The sequence below is a fragment of the Eschrichtius robustus genome, chromosome 7 (assembly GCF_028021215.1).
Source record: "Eschrichtius robustus isolate mEscRob2 chromosome 7, mEscRob2.pri, whole genome shotgun sequence".
In the NCBI taxonomy this organism is placed as follows: Eukaryota; Metazoa; Chordata; class Mammalia; order Artiodactyla; family Eschrichtiidae; genus Eschrichtius; species Eschrichtius robustus.
This window is the reverse complement of record NC_090830.1, coordinates 74,170,274-74,187,378: the sequence shown is the minus strand read 5'-3', so window position 1 is coordinate 74,187,378 and position 17,105 is coordinate 74,170,274. Positions and strand designations below refer to the sequence as shown.

Genomic DNA, 17,105 nt, shown 5'->3' with positions numbered 1-17,105 from the left:
GCACAGATAACTTTCTTACAATCAGACAACTCACTGGTCAAGGCATTGCTGTTGCTTTTTTTTCTAAGCCCATAATGTACCCAAATAACTGGAAATACTCATTACCTTTTAAGAATTAGAAATTAAGGCATTAAGAATAAGAAATTAAGGGAGTCAAAGGTACAAACTTCCAGTTACAAAATAAATAAGTCACAGGCATATTAAAAAAAATTAAGGCACAAAATAGTACTTTAAATATAACATATTCTAAATGTTGTAATCTTCTATACTAACCACATTGTTCAATATACTAGCCACCAGCCATATATGGCTATTTCAATTTAAATTAGTGAAAAGTAAATAAAATTAGAAATTCAGTCCCTCAGTCACATTAACCACATTTCAAGGGCTCAAGAGCTACATGTGGCTAGTGGCTACCATATTAGATAATGAAGACACAGAATATATTCATCATCACAGAAAATTCTACTTAGTGGCGAGAACTGTTTTATAAAGAAGAGGCAAAGCCTTAAATAAGTCAGTGTTATATGGGAGTCTCTATAAAGATTAATAGCTTAGCAGACAACAGCTCTTCGACTCTCTTGAAGTCCCATGGAAGTGATGACTAGTGATCCTGGCCATAGTCTCTTCTAGCTACTACTCAAGTACGTTGGTCAACCCTCCCAGGAAGTTGAAGACACCATTTGTAATGTCATGATTTCTTCCATCCTTGAATGCCTCAGATATTTATCTAGTTTTCAACTCCATTTCTTTCAACGAGTTTTGTATCACCCAAAGTTAATATTCCAACTTTCAAGGTTACTTCCAATACAGTTTCAGCTATAATAGACCAAAATTATTTCCCAGATCATAAAACATAGTGCAAGAGAAGCCACAAATGCATAAACATGAGTTGCACACTCAACTAAGCATAGAGAGACGGGGCACTCACTGGTGTGTAGTTTGGTATGTTGATGCAGCGCTCACTGGATGAGAGCACAAATAAGGCATGCTCAGAGGATAAGGGAAAAAATATGTACTAACAATGAGCCTTAACAGATTTCTGTGCATTTTTTTTTTCACTCTTAGAACAATGTTTTGGAGACAGTTTCTTGTTACATAGCACTAGTAGTGTTTAAAAAGAGTTAAGCCCGCACCAGTAGCAATCTTCTTTTTGGCCATGCTGGCTTGCAGGATCTTAGTTCCCCTACCAGGGATCAAACCTGGGCCCTGGCAATGAAAGTGGGCAAAGCGCCGCATCCTAACCACTGGACAGCCAGGGAATTCCTGCAGTCTTCTTTCTCTACCAAATGAGTTGAAATATCCAGCTCTATCAAGAGATAACTAATGTAAGTATACATAGTACATCAGCTATTATTTGTTTGAAAAAGATCATGAATCTTGCAGTTTAACAATTTGAGCTTCTGACTCAAGAGATAGGGGTTTTAAAAGACAACCACTGGGCCAGATTAAAGAGGTAGAAAAAATGAAGTCATATTTTATGGAAGCATCTTTAGTGTTCATCAACAGATGAATGGATAAAGAATATATGGGGTATACATATACAACAGAATACTCCTCAGCCATAAAAATGAATGAAATCTTACCATATGCAGCAATATGGATGGACTTGGAAGGCATTATGCTAAGTGAAGTAAGTCGGACAGAAGGACAAATACTGTACGATATCACTTATATGTGAAATCTAAAAAAATACAACAAACTAGTGATTATAACAAAAAAGCAGATTCACAGATACAGGGAACAAACTAGTGGTTACCAGAGGGGAGAAGGCAGGGATGGGTAAGATTGGGGTGGGGGAGTGGGAGGTACAAACTACTGAGTGTAAGATAAGCTAACAAGGACATATAGTACAGCACAATAAATATAGCCAATATTTTGTAATAACTTTAAATGAAGTGTGACCTTTAAAATTTGTACAGGGGAGACTTCCCTGGCAGTCCAGTGGTTAAGACTCCACGCTTCCAATGCAGGGGGTGCAGGTTCCATCCCTGGTCAGGGAACTAAGATCCCACGTGCTGCATGGCGCAGCCAAAAATAAATAAATAAATAAAAATTTTTAATTTAAAAAATAAAATAAAATTTGTATAGGGAATTCCCTGGCAGTCCAGGTTAGTACTCGGTGTCATTGTCAGGGCCCGAGTTCGATCCCTGGTCAAGGAACTAAGATCCCTCAAGTCACATGGCACAGCCAAAATAAATAAATTAACTAATAAAATAAAATAAAACTTGTATAAAACAATTTTAAATGAAGTCACATTTAAAACAATTGTATTAGTCTCAGTCACCTGTGTTAAAGTACCACATAGCACTATGATCTTAACTCCTGAACTGGTTCATTTTTTGTCTATAGCCAGAATGTAGTCATCTTACAAATGGTCAAAGAAATGGGTGAGAAAATAGGTCTGAATTGGCTAAATCCACCCAAACATTTTAATACTGTTGCAATTATGTACATATACACATGCAAATATTTTGAGTCAAATATACTGAAGCTACTCCTAAGTCACTATAATTAATCTAAGGGATATTTAAAGATTCAGTCAGTGATTTGCCAGCTCTCTCTCTCAATGTCCCTTTACACAACAGAAAATTGTTAAGCTTTCAAACCTAAAAGCTCTGGTCCCAATTATGACTGTCACTGAATATGTGACACAGCACTTCAGCTAGGAGATAGAAAAGAGGGTAAATATTTAAAAAGAATTATTTCAGTGTAGGAGATATGAGAAATGAGGTTGGAAATACAGAAGATCTTGAATACCATCTCAAGGAGTTTGAACTGTATTCTAAAAGTCCTTGAAGATATTTTTGAGGATGAATAAAAGAAGAGAGTAATGGAAGAAACAATAACCACAATTTTGAGGTCCTAACATTGGACTCTTCTGTGACCTTCTGTTGATAAACAAATTTCTTCACTTTTCTGGGCCTCAAAATTCTTCATCTGTTAGAAAAACGAGTTGAGACAGAATCTAGTTCAGGGCCCATTCAGCTTTGGAAAATTCAGTAATTTAGATAGAAATTATGCTTTAGGAATATCACATCTGACAGACACACTGGATCTGGGGGAGAAATAATAAGCAGCATATCCAGTAAAAGAGGAAAGCAAATAAAAGCAGTTAGAACTTAATAAAGGATAATAAATATAGAGTACGACTAAGTGACAGATGGGGAAAAGAGTATCCTGACCTAAGTGAATGATTTACGGTAAGCATTACAGATTAGGATATAAAGCTTTGGGAAAGGTATGGAAGGGCCTGAAAGTTAGGTGAGAGACTTTGGCATAGGATCTGCAAGCAAGAGAAAGCTGATGCAGTTATCCACATGTAAAGTGCAGAGGGCCTAAATGTAAAATAGAGGAATATATCTGAGGCATTTTCAAGGGGGAAAAAAGTCAAGGTTTGATATATGCTTGAATATGGGGAATAAAGGAAAAGAAAATTAAAGATGACAGACACGTAGAAATTACTAACTCCTTAATGGAACAAACAGCATTAAAATTAATCAGAAACAATTCAAATACTAATCTTGGACTTCACGACAGATTTCAGCAATAAAGTGCTAGTGTGCATGCTTTTACTGAAGTTTTTAATCTTATTTTAAATACGTCATCTGTGTGAATGCACTGAAATTTTCAAATCACTGTTAGCTGAGAATTTTCAGAGTTAGTACAAATGCAAGATAACCTTGCTAGAAAATGGAATAGCAAAGCCATTAACTGAACAAAACCACCGTAAGTTATATAAAAAAAGGAAACAGTAGTAATTTTTTATATTGCTTTCAGGAGAAAATGAGTCAGATACATAGCCACAAAGATCAAAATATTTCATTTGAACTGAATTATTCAGTTAACCTTTTTCTGTTGCGTGATTATTTGATTTATGACATTGACCTCTGATACTAATATATCTGGCATGCATATATATATATACTTTTTTTTAACTAGAATAAAACAGGTAGCTATACTATTACCCAGATTAAGTCCTTTTAATGCCCTTTGCTGAAATTTTTTCTCAAATTGTAGTTGAAGCTGCCAGGAGAAAACTTAAGGCGTTATATACTTAGGCTAAAATGTTCTCCATTGAAATGAGGTGTAAATAAAACTATAAGGTTTTTAAGGTGTAAATAAAATTCTAATTGCCTTAGGGTTGAAAAAAATTCAACTTTGATAGAAATTAGCTTGGCTCTGAGAATCAACTCTAATAAGATAATGATTAGTCACAGAGACTTGAAAATGAAGACTAGAAAATATTATAACAGGCTTTCAGGAAACAGCTCAAAATATAGCACCTAAAAATTAAATATTTTAATAAAAACATTGTCACTAGAGTTCCACTTAGAACCTACTCCAGGATTTTTGTAAGAAAACTAAGCACAGATGCTAACAAAACACTTGCCTAGTTACTTAAGTCATAATGTATCAATAAAATATCAGATTTTGAAAAACTGTGATTAACGACAGGTCCCAGAAAATCCATAAATAATTTCCTACAGCACAAATAGAAACTGTTGGGCTTCCATGGTGGTGCAGCGGTTAAGAATCCGCCTGCCAATGCAGGGGACACAGGTTCGACCCCTGGTCCAGGAAGATCCCACATGCCGCGGAGCAACTAAGCCCGTGTGCCACAACTACTGAGCCTGCGCTCCAGAGCCCGCGAGCCACAACTACTGGAGCCCGTGTGCCTAGAGCCCATGCTCCACAACAAGAGAAGACATGGCAATGAGAAGCCCGCGCACCACAACGAAGAGTAACCCGCGCTTGCTCCAACTAGAGAAAGCCCGTGCACAGCAACAAGGACCCAACTCAGCCAAAAATAAATAAATAAATTTATTAAAAAAAAAAAATTGAAACTGTTTACACAAATTCCATCACTTACATTTGGAAACTCTATTGTCAAATATGGAAAAGGAGACCTATACTTACTACTGACTTTGACTAGTTTTTAAACCTTTGGTGTCTCCTTTGCTCAGTTTTAAAATGAAAACAAAGAGTATAGCGCACATTTAAGTAATTACAATACAAATGTTAAGAGCTACAGACAATAGAATTCCACCATAACAGCTATTCTACTGGAATACAGGTATGAAATTAAAACAAATTATATGCAGAAAAAAACATGTCAACATGCTTAGTTTACCAAAATACCAGTACACAGCACTTGTTTCTGGACACAAAGTAGCTGCTAATAATTCCTGTTTCAACAAAACTAAGTCATTGGGACTTTCCTGGTGGTGCAGTGGTTGAGAATCCTCCTGCCAATGCAGGGGACACAGGTTTGAGCCCTGGCCTGGGAAGATCCCATATGCCGCGGAGCAACTAAGCCCGTGAGCCACAACTACTGAGCCTGCACTCTAGAGCCCGCGAGCCACAACTACTGAGCCCAAATGCTGCAACTACTGAAGCCCACGCACCTAGAGCCCATACTCCGCAACAAGAGAAGCCACCACAATGAGAAGCCCACACACCGCAACGAAGAGTAGTCCCCGCTCGCCGCAACTAGAGAAAGTCTGCGCACAGCAACGAAGACCCAATGCAGCCAAAAAATAAATAAATTAATAAATAAATAAATTTATAAAGAAAACTAAGTCATTATCAGGTTCCCCACTATTTAACACAGAGGAGAAATACATGGATCTGAATTAACATAATCTTTAGCTATTATTTCATATTATTTTCAGTTGTCTGCAGAAGTAACTGTTGATCATTTAACCCCTCAAATCAAGAGTAATTAAAATAAAAACCCTAATGTACCCATTTCCTTAAAGAGAAAGGTCACCGGGACTTCCCTGGTGGCACAGTGGTTAAGAATCCGCCTGCCAATGCAGAGGACACTGGTTTGAGCCCTGGTCCAGGAAGATCCCACATGCTGCGGAGCAAATAAGCCCGTGCGACACATCTACTGAGCCCGCACTCTAGAGCCTGCAAGCCACAACTACTGAAGCCCGTGTGCCTAGAGCCCATGCTCCGCAACAAGAGAAGCCACCACAATGAGACACCCGCATACCACAACGAAGAGTAGCCCCTGCTTGCCACAACTAGAGAAAGCCTGTGCGCAGCAACGAAGACCCAACGCAGCCAAAAATTAATTAATTTTTTAAAAAAGATAAAGTTCACTTATATAACAAGATAATCATGTCCATCATACTTAGAACACCGAAATTAGACGATCACATTGTCTCTGCAACTGACCTCAAATAACAAAATTTTAAGTAAAATGCAGCAAAGAACTAGTATCAGGTATGTCATAAATAAAAATATATTCAAATTAACAGAATAAGGTGAAACTTTTCTGGGTACTCAAAGAAACCCAAAATTTCATTCTGTAAACTCCTTAGGAAACTTGCTTTAATTTTTCAAACCATAAGTCAAGAAACAGTAAAAAAAAAAAAAAAAAAAAGTCTTCCTAAGAGCAATGGGAAGAAATATTGAAACACTTTCAATGACATATTTTGTTACTTTATTTTGAAAATGACTTTTTGTTGACTTTATTTTGAAAATGTAAATATTCATTTGCTCCTTTTACATCTATTTATCATTTTCCTTTGCTTGATAAATTCTTTAGAGCTGGTGTTTCTACTTTAAATTCAAATAATTGAAAACCAGTCATGTATAGTTTTAATAAAGTATGGATTAATACATTTTTAAAAAAATATAACTTATGAATACTGACACCTTAACATGACAAATGAGGTACCTCTAACATAATTAAACCAATTAATCAATTTAATGTTTGAAAAACTATATATAACTGTCCAAACTGCTGTGTAAAACAGATATTTTGCTAGTTGGTCCATGAATTTTTAAAAGAAGCTTCACAGATAAGCTTAAAACATACAGCATTTGCAAACTTTTTTACAATATTATGCATAGCCTAATTCACATAGTTATATCTCCAACCCGACATACATCTACAGTACATGTGTTCAGAAGAAGCCTGACCTGGCTGAGATACCGCAGTGGCTGTAAACTGAGTAGCCCATGGCGGATTCTTCTGTCCTCCAAACTGAGCCATGATAAAAGGGGGAGGGAGAAAACCTTCACTTGTTTGTCTTCTATAGCAGCGATCTATTAAGAAAGGATCCACAGGTTAAAGTTCAACCAAACTACAAATATCACAAAAGTATTATTTTAAAGAAATGTTCAATTTGTCAAGGACATCTTCGTAGGCCAAGTATAAATAACAAGGGGCATATGAACGTCCGATATGCAGCAAAAACATTTCACATCAAGTAGTTCACCAAAAGTACCCAATTTCAATATATGACATTTGGGGTAGACTTACAGGAAAGGCACTTCCTTCTGCGACTACAAACTGTCACATTTAAAGAGAAGACCATCTGTTGTTTTCTATCCAATTCTTAACAATAAAAAGTACACAGCCTTACGTTCAAAAGAAATATAGCCTGCGTGTTTCTTTTGGCAATGAGCTGGGGACTGAAAGTGGAGAAACCAATAACGGAAGCTGGGACGAGACACCGAATAAAGGGATTCAAGAATATCTTTTAAATAACGAACATCTCCTTACTTTCTAGAGCAGGGAAGGAACTGGGGGGCTCCTTTTCTCTCCCCTCCCTCGAAGGGAAAGACAGTTGAAATAACGGATGCCCCTTAAAGAACCATCGCGAAGACCCCTCCCCCCAAAATCAAGTCAGAAGAGGCGAAGATCTCAGCCCGCGCACTCCCTTTCCCCCCACTCCTCGGAGGGGCCAGAGCTCTGCCATCCATCTTCCTCCAGCCTTAGCTCCTCGGGGGCCGCACACCAGGGGAGGCGGAATCCTCCGTCCCACGAGACTAGGCGAACGCCAAGAGGGGAATACCGAGAGCCCTGACCCCCTTAAGCCCCCGGCGGGGCGGAGAAGGCCTCCATCCCCCAAAAGCCGTGCCACCGTGAGCGGCCCCGACGTCCCGGACCGCAGCCCAGGAGGCTAAAGCCTCAGCGGCTCGAGAGCTAGGGACGGCGGTCAGCAGTCCCTTCGAGCCCGCCAGGCCGAGGCTGAGGCTGATGGTCGCCGGGGACACCCGAGGGGCCGCCGGAAAAAAGCGAGGCGGTGGGGGAGGGGCGGGCCGCGCGGGGCCTGCTCCGACCCGCACAAAAGGGACCGTGTCCCTCCCGTCCCAGTCCCACGAGAGCCCCACCGTCGCCGGCCTACGGACGCCGTGCTACCAAAACGGTCGCCCTCAGCCCTTCCGCGGATCCGACTGGACCTTAAGAACTCCGGCTCAGCCGCCGGCCGCTCCAACCGCGAGGACCAGACCTTCACCTGAATCCGGTCCCGGCTAACACCGAAGCCATTTCAAACCCGTCAGCCTTACGCGCATGCGCCAACTTCCCCCTTTTCCTCCGCGCCTCTCCCCTCCTCCCCATCTCTCCGAGGAACGGCGCTTACGGGCCTGCGTTCTACGTGCGCGCTTCCCAGCAAGCCTTCAAGGCGCTCACCCCTCGTACTACGCAGCTAGAACTAGAGCGCGCCTAAGAAGGGTTACCTTGGCCTCGCATAATAATGAGGCTGTGTCTCTGCGCAAGCTCAAAGGAAAAGGCTTCCCTGAGTGTGGGAAGGAAAAGAATCGGCAGTCACGTGATCCGATAAGCCTTCCGCCATTTTGTGTGTTTTCGCTTTTTTTTTTTTTTTTTTTCCTTGTACAAGTATTTGGAAGAATGGATATATCCAGTGGCATCTGCTAACTTTTTTAAAAAATTGAGATGGGGCTTCCCTGGTGGTGCAGTGGTTGGGAGTCTGCCTGCCGGTGCGGGGGACACGGGTTCGAGCCCTGGTCTGGGAGGATCCCACATGCCGGGGAGCGGCTGGGCCCGTGAGCCACAACTGCTGAGCCTGTGCGTCTGGAGCCTGTGCTCCGCAACAAGAGAGGCCCGCACACCGTGATGAAGAGTGACCCCCGCTTGCCGCAACTAGAGAAAGCCCTCACACAAATGAAGACCCAACACAGCTAAAATAAATAAATTTATTAAAAAAACAAAAATTGAGATGAAATTCACTTAACATATAATTCACTGCTCTAAGTATTTTATGTTGTACAATTCAGGGGCTTTTAGTATCTTCATACGAAAAGCAACCACCATCGCCTGCTCCCTTGAGACAAACCCCTACCCATTAAACAGTCACTGCTTAATCCCTGCTCCCTCCAGCCCCAGGCAGCCGCTAATCGGCTTTCTCTCTATGGATTTACCTGTCCTACCTAGACATTTCATATTAATAGAATCATACAACATACGGCCTTTCGTGGCTAGCTTTTGTAATTTACTATATTGTGTCCCAAGGTTCATGTTGTAGCAGGCATCAGTACTTCATTGGATTTTATAGCTAAAATGATTACTTTTAATGGATAATACCACATTTTGTTTATCCATTTGTCAGTTGATCTTTTGGGTTGTCTCCACTTTGGGGCTATTATGAATAATGCTGCTATGAACATTCACATACAAGTATTTGTTTGAACTCCTGTTTTCAATTCTCTTGGGGTTTATACCTAGGAGTGGAATTCTGGGTTACCTGGTAAATTCTATACTTAACTTTTTGAGGAACTGCGAACCTGTTTTCACAGTGACTACACCAGTTTACATTCCCAGGGTTAACAACATAAAGTATCCATTCTATGAATATGGAATATCTTTCCATTTATTTAGGTCTTTTTAAATTTCTTTCAACATGTATTACGTATTGAATTTCTCACATCTCTTTTTCCTGGCCACACCACAGTCTGTGGGATCTTAGTTCCCAGATGAGGGATTGAACTGGCCCTGCCAGTGGAAGTGTAGAGTTGTAACCACTGGACGGCCAGGGAATTCCCCCCAAGATCTGTTTTTAAAAGATTACTGTTTTAAAAGATCACTCATGGGACTTGGCCCAGGTTTGGTCCCTGGTCAGGGAACTAGATCCCACGTGCTGCAACTAAGAGTTTACATGCTGAAACTAAAGATCCCACACACGGCAACGCAGATCGTGCATGTTGCAACTAAGACCCTGATGCAGACAAATAAATAAATTTTTAAAATATTTATTTGGTTTGCGGCACACAGGCTCCTTAGTTGCAGCATGCATGTGGGATCTAGTTCCCTGATCAGGGGTGGAATCTGGGACCCCTGCATTGGGAGTGCAGAGTCTTAACCACTGCACCACCAGGGAAGTCTCAACAAATATTTTTTAAAAAATAAAAAATAAAATATTACTCAAGCTGTTGTCTAAAGAGCACCTAAAAGATAAAGGCAGGAATTTCCTGGCAGTCCAGTGGTTAGGACTTAGCGCTTTCACTGCCTGGGTTCAATCCCTGGTCCCTAGTCCCTGGTGGGGGAAATAAGATATAGATAAAGGATATTAGTTGAGCTGTTTATTCTTTCATCCCCTAGGGTGTTGCCCACGTCTGTTTGTATGTTCAGCATCTCACATGTCACCCTTTTAACCAGTCAGGAAGAACGTGGAAAATGTAGTCTCTAGCTGCCCAGCTAAACCTGGGGAGGAGGTGGGGAAGGGGAGGTGGAGGGGAATGGAGTTGTTTCTATCACTAGAAGGAAGAAGAGGACTACCAGGGTGCTACAGAGAAGTAGGCTTCAAACTAGATGAATTTAAAGTAACTTATGGGCTTCCCTGGTGGCGCAGTGGTTGAGAATCCGCCTGCTAATGCAGGGCACACGGGTTCGAGCCCTGGTCTGGGAAGATCCCACATGCCGCGGAGCAACTGGGCCCGTGAGCCACAACTACTGAGCCTGCGCGTCTGGAGCCTGTGCTCCGCAAGAAGAGAGGCCGCGATAGTGAGAGGCCCGCGCACCGCGATGAAGAGTGGCCCCCACTTGCCGCAACTAGAGAAAGCCCTCGCACAGAAACGAAGACCCAACACAGCCATAAATAAATAAATAAATAAATAAATAAATAAATCCCATTTAAAAAAAAAAAAAAATAAAGTAACTTATTTTTCTGATATTTGCTGGAATATCACTAAACACCTATTGTCAATATATTTTTTCATTTCAGGTTTCAATAAATACTTTAGGATGTCAACTTTAAAATACTGTTGGCATACTGTGTTCAGGATTAAGTTTTATTAAAATAATGATACATCCAAGGGAGGGCATGAGTCAATCTAGAACCAAGTTGATTAACAGCTTTGCTAAAAACTAGGGGTGTGAGCTTAACCACTTTAAGCTCCTGAATTGATCTGTAAAGTGGGGCTGATAAGAGCCCTTACTTAATAGCATCACTATGGGGATAAATAGTTTACATAAAATGCAAGGTTTCTGCCTCATAATAAGAATTCCATAAGTGTAGCCATCTTGATTTTGTGTTGAACCCAATCCATACATTTGGTCATCTCCAAATATTAAATCTTATAGTCCTTTGTAGTTAAAAATGTGTGAATTTTATTGGATATTAAACTTTAAAAATGTGATTTTGAAGAGGAAAGAAAAATTAGACCACCAGGTGCAAAATAGAAGTATAAAATTTATTTAAAACGACCCACAAATTTCTGTGTAATCAGGAATGATACAATTTGCAATAGTTTTTTTAAAAACTCATGACAAAGATTTAAAATATAATTTCAATTACAGTATTCATTTAGCCTTATTCAGTTAGAACAATCAAAAAAAAAAAGAAACTTTATGCTCTAAATAAATGAGACACACAGGAAAATATAATAGACACTTTTCACAACTATCTTACATGTATGTTTCAAAACTAGTACATTTCAAAGCATTTTGCTACATAAACATGAAATCATGTACAACTGCTGTGCACCAAAATTTAGCTTAATTAGGTCTTTCAAGTAACATGCAATTCCAACTCACAAGTCTTCAAGTACTGCTAGTAAGTGTTCCCTTGTATGCAGAGCACTACATATTGATCCTGAATTGAAATCATCATAATTAAGATTATCTCTTTCCCTTCTACATGTTGAAGTGCTTTCTCTTTAAATTGTTTCCCCCTTACGTTAAGAACCAAAAACGGATATATGTGGGGTTTGAAAATCTTTTCCTTACTAACCTATTTCAATGTATGGGATATTTAATACAGTAGGACGGCAATAGGTAAAATCCTCCAAAGGAAAAAAACCAAAGGTACAAAATAAATAGTAAATACACCCCAAAGAGAGAAAAAGTCATCTAGAGACAGGAATATTATTTTGTGAAATTGATAATTCTCTATTGGGAATTTAGTACTACTCTACTTCACCATGGTGAAGAATCTGAATATTTTACTCCCACTAATGATGAATATAATGTCTTCTCCTTCAAAACGGGATATTGATATGCATGTGAATCTATTTGGTAGGTCACCACGTATCATAAGAGAAAATGAAGAAACCAGAAATCAATGCTTTTCTTTCTGCTGAGTAGTCTTTCGACCTTCTCTTTAGGGACCACTTCGTGATTTCTTAGTAACCCAAAGAGGACCATCCACTCATACGTAACAATGCAAAAGCTGCCCTTTATTTTTACCACAAAACCATTCTGGAAAAATAATTCTCTCAAAGCACCTATCACAATGTTATCTCATAAAAGTTTGTTTGTTTTTTTTTAAAGGCCATATATCTTTGTGTTTTTTTAAGAGCTCGTTTTGTAAAGTTCTATGTCATCAGCCATTTATTTTACAGTGTCACAAAGAGGCGTTAGTGAGGCTAGGCAGTTACTGAACTGAATCACCAAAAATGTTATTTGACTATTTAGGGCAGTCTGGCCTATGTTTTTTGTTAGTAACCCATAATCTACTGATGAAATAGGCCAACTTTCCTACCTCTTTATATTTATAAAGAGCTTACTAAAAACTTTACTAATACATCTCATTATTTTTCTTAACTCTCTGGGCCAAGGTATGTTTAATCTTTGACCCAGAGATTTTATGTGGCTGGAAAAGTGGAACAAAAAAACAAAACAATTTCAAATAAGTGTGAGACAGAGCTATCTCTTAGAGATGCCAAAAATTTTACATTTTTACCATGAGTGCCTGGGAACTAAAATAATCAGTTTACCCAGCACATTCCTTTCAAGAAAATCGCATTTCAATTTACAAAAACATTAAACTTCGATTATGAATTGCTGACCTTGGTCTTTAAAAATATTATTTAGGAGGTTTCCCTGTGTTTCAGTAGTACAGGGACATTCTTTAAACAACAAAGAAAAAAAATTTTTTACAGGGGAAAAAATAAAACTTCATTAATCTAAGCCCTAACGCAGAAGTCCTAGGAATTTGGGCAGACCTTCCAACGTATGAATAAGAAAATAGCTGGCTAAAATAAATAGTGGAGACAAAATACCTCAGAAGCATATTTTCTCTACAATAAGTAGATTTTGTATTATTCTTAGATTAGGTCTGACAAAATTTCCACTCAATAACACTCTCTAAGTCATAGTTTATGGCACAGAAATGTGTTCAGCAGTCTGCAGATATTACCTGTTTTAGTTTCACATGGGTTGACTTGCTGTGTGATTTGAAGCAAGCCATTTGCTATTCTTGCCAATCTGCAGCTTCCTCACCTGTGAGATGGGAACATTGTTCTGTCCAACCGTCAGTGTTGGGGAGAAAAAAGCAGCACATAGGAAAGCAGTTTGATAGCCTAAAACATTATAAAGTACAAGGATTATACAAGTACAAGGATTATAAAGTACAAGGATTATAATTCTTCTTACTTCCATATTTGTTCCTCATTTCGAGCTGCTATTTTTCAGAAGAAACTGGTATGGAGTGGGGAGTAGAAACATTACAACTTGCTTTTGAGCTGGTAGGTGAACCTGCAGGCTGCTTATAGGAACAAAATTCTCCCTCTTTTCTGCCCCTTAACGTCCCCCTAGTGCACTCAAAAGAGCTTCTGATGACTGATTTATATAAGAACTGTTCGGATTTCTTTCTGTCCATTTTTTTAACTTTCTCACCCAGATCATAAAACAGTTCCTATTACTGACAACAACCAAATTCCAAAGGGGTAAATTTACATTAGAAAATAGAAACCATCCACAAAATTGAGCTGGGAGATAAGGAGGAAAACACGCAAAAAAAAAAAAACAAACAAAAAACAACTTTCTATTCTATACATCAGGGGTCCCCAACACCGGGGCCGCACAGCAGGCGAGCGAAGCTTCATCTGCCGCTCCCCATCACACCCTCCCCAGCACACCCGTCGCTCGCATCACCGCCTGAACCATCCCCTCCCAACCCACCCCCCGTGGAAAAATTGTCTTCCATGAAGCCGGTCCCTGGTGCCAAAAAGGTTGGGGACCGCTGCTATAGATCACACCTGATAATTCAAAGTCACCAGTCAGACAATTGATAATTAGTATGATGCGTTATACAGAAATAGCAGAGCCAAACAGAGTGCTAGAATATATAACTTCTTACACAACTTTTTGTAAAACACTCAAACACTAATAAATAAGTTGAGGGTCAAACATTGCTGGGATAGGTAAGGGGAACACTTGATGCTAACCTGGGGTTCCTAAAAACTGAATTTGCCTCTAACTGAAAGGGCTGAATAAAAGCTTTTAATTCTTTTTGGTATTATTCCAAAAAGGATTGGTGAAACAATTTTAAAAGACAGGAAAAGACAACCTGAGCCAGATCACTGCTATCCTTAAAATGAACCCTGTGTGTTTGTGTAGGGGAAATGGGGGATGGAGACAGAACAGAGAGGGTGGAAGCAATAGTTTTAATTTAAAGAAAATTAAAGAGGATTAAAAACTGTAAAAAGAATGAAAGTACACCTAGTGACATTGTAGTTTCAGTAAAATGAGAAAAGAAAAATAATAACAAGCAGAGTTTCTAGTCAAAGATGATAAGTTTATGCCTAGCCAAATGGAGAAGAAACCAATTTACTTTCCAATATAGTTTCTCCAAAAATGAAAATGTTTCTGACAGTTGCGAGATTTTTTTCCTGATGAATGAGACAAGAGAATGCGTTTCATAACAGCTGCTAGGAAATTTTTTTTTTTTTAATTTTTAGGAAAACTAGGTTTATACTGTTACCCCAGGGTTTCCAAAGTTGCACTCACACATAAATGGGTTAAATCGACTAATATATAACATTTCCACCTTAGACTAAGTTTTGCTTTAATTTAAGGGACATCTATGGCTGAACAAACTAGAAGAAAATTTATGACCCAGGCAGGGTCACGGACATCACAGTAGGGATGGGAAAGGAGTACAACCAACAAAGAAAAGATTAATGTTAGACTTTTAAAGCTGGAAATATTAAACATTGTATACCAGCCAAAGAGAAACACATTTTGGTGCCCTTACAGAAGAAGGGAAAATGAGGAGTGGCAAAATTAGAAATACATTTGGATTACTTGAAGGAACAAAACACATGCCCTTTGAAGCGAACAATCGTATTTGATTGGGTGCCCAGAAGAAACTGGCATTGAAACAAAGTCATTCAGGTCCTGGAACGCAGAGAATTAAAAGTTTGTAGAGTTCACTGTGGACAAGAAAAGTGATGTCCTGCATAAAAGCGAGCTCCACCATCTCCAAAATTAACAGAGGAACTTACACTCTTATTTTATACACTAGAGAAAAGCAAAGATCCCAATGATTCTCAAAACATTTTAAGAAAATACACAAATTGCACTTCTGATAAAGGACATACTGATTCTTTCCAAACTGTATTCCGGAGCCGTGGATGGCATCTTTTTTTTTTTTTTTTTAAGTTGAGAATTGTGTTTTATTCAGAGGACTTTCTGAGGAATTCAAGCCCAGGAGGCAATCTCTCAGATAGTTCTGAGGGACTGCTCCTGGCATCATTTTCTAAACCTGTTAGAAGAAAGCTCAACATGGAGCATAATTTGATTTAGATAAATCCAGACTTCTTCAGAAATCAGAGCACTGATTCTATCACTTGGTTAAGTGTGCCACAACCACTGACATTGAAGTTACACAAGTTCGATACATTTATGGGCAAGTTTAGGAGCTGTGCACAACAGAACTATTCTAATACTCATAGATAGTCCCATCAAAATAAACTATGCTGGGACTTAGTTGTGAGGCCAACTAGGCAAGAGTGTGAATAGACTGTACAACTATGGCTAGGGAGTATGTACAATAGAAATATACTTTCCCCTATTATTCCAACCATTCAGTCTTTTCTAACTCCTTATATATGCCAAACACTTGTTCGAGGGGAAATAAAAACCTTTACTCTATCAGTACTTGATATTTGTTTATTGAAATAGCAAATAGGACTATTGCCACATTTTGTGAGATGAATTAACAGGAGAGCTTCATAGGTAAAAGTCATCTAGATTTCCCACACAATGCCCACAAAACTCTGCAGGCAGGGAAATCTTGATCCAATGTCACTTAAATTCTTTCCCTGAACCACTCAGGAAAAAACTCAAAGCCATTTTATTTTTGACTTGTACCAAAACTAAGGTTACTTCGCAGCGATAAAATCCCCTGTGGGTGAGCAGATCAAGTCTGTTTTCCTACAGTCCTCCTAACCACAAAGTGGCCTTCATTTGACTGTTTAAATTTTAATTACAAACATAATTGCACATTGACACTCACATCTGCTGTCTGGGCTCCAGTGATTGAATTGTATGTCTTCTAAGGTGTCTTCCAGGGCTGTGAGAGGCCTCTATATTACCTTATTTCACAATTCTCATCAAAAATTTCTACAAAAGATCAAAATTCCCAGTTGTACTAAATCTAGACAAAAAAGATTTCCATGCATCAAGAAGTTGTGAAATAGAAGGTAGCTATATATTAAAGGTCACATACAGCTACTGATTTACTTGGCACATTCAAAGGAAATGTTGTGCCCATATTCAGTGGAAGTTGTCATGCAATGTCAAAAGTTTGTTCCAGATAAAAGACATAATTTGTTTTAAGAAGACTAATTTAAATAGATTGGGGTGATTTTCATACATGCTATTGTGAAATAAATGATAATCAGTAGGACTCCACCGAAGTAGTAACATTAGAAAGTAGGTTACTTCATATGAATTAAGCCAGTATCTCATTTACACAGGGGTATGCATTCAATTAACTATGCAGTGGGGTTATGTCTAATTGCTTATGAATCTCATCTAGTTGAAATTCTATATTTAACAAATGAAATTGTTTCATCCACATGCAGATTGCATAATAAAGTTGTGGAAGGTTATTTAAGA

The 17,105-nt window shown here is 38.9% G+C and overlaps 1 protein-coding gene across 6 annotated transcripts in view; it reads right to left on the bottom strand.

Annotated features, from left to right (window-relative positions):
* Positions 1 to 8,501, bottom strand: part of CCAR1 (cell division cycle and apoptosis regulator 1) — a 51,796-nt gene extending 43,295 nt beyond the window's left edge. The window contains exons 1-2 of one of the 6 annotated variants that reach the window (XM_068547702.1): positions 8,483 to 8,501; positions 6,938 to 7,063 (exon numbers count right to left, since the gene is read on the bottom strand). In XM_068547702.1, coding sequence (XP_068403803.1) covers positions 6,938 to 7,063; positions 8,483 to 8,495 — 139 coding nt within the window. In that variant the 5' untranslated portion in view covers positions 8,496 to 8,501. Of the gene's footprint in view, positions 1 to 6,937; positions 7,064 to 8,134; positions 8,348 to 8,385; positions 8,407 to 8,482 lie in introns of those variants that run through there. The other 5 variants (XM_068547707.1, XM_068547705.1, XM_068547706.1 and 2 more) reach the window with 5 other exon arrangements.
* Positions 8,502 to 17,105: the final 8,604 nt, after the last annotated feature.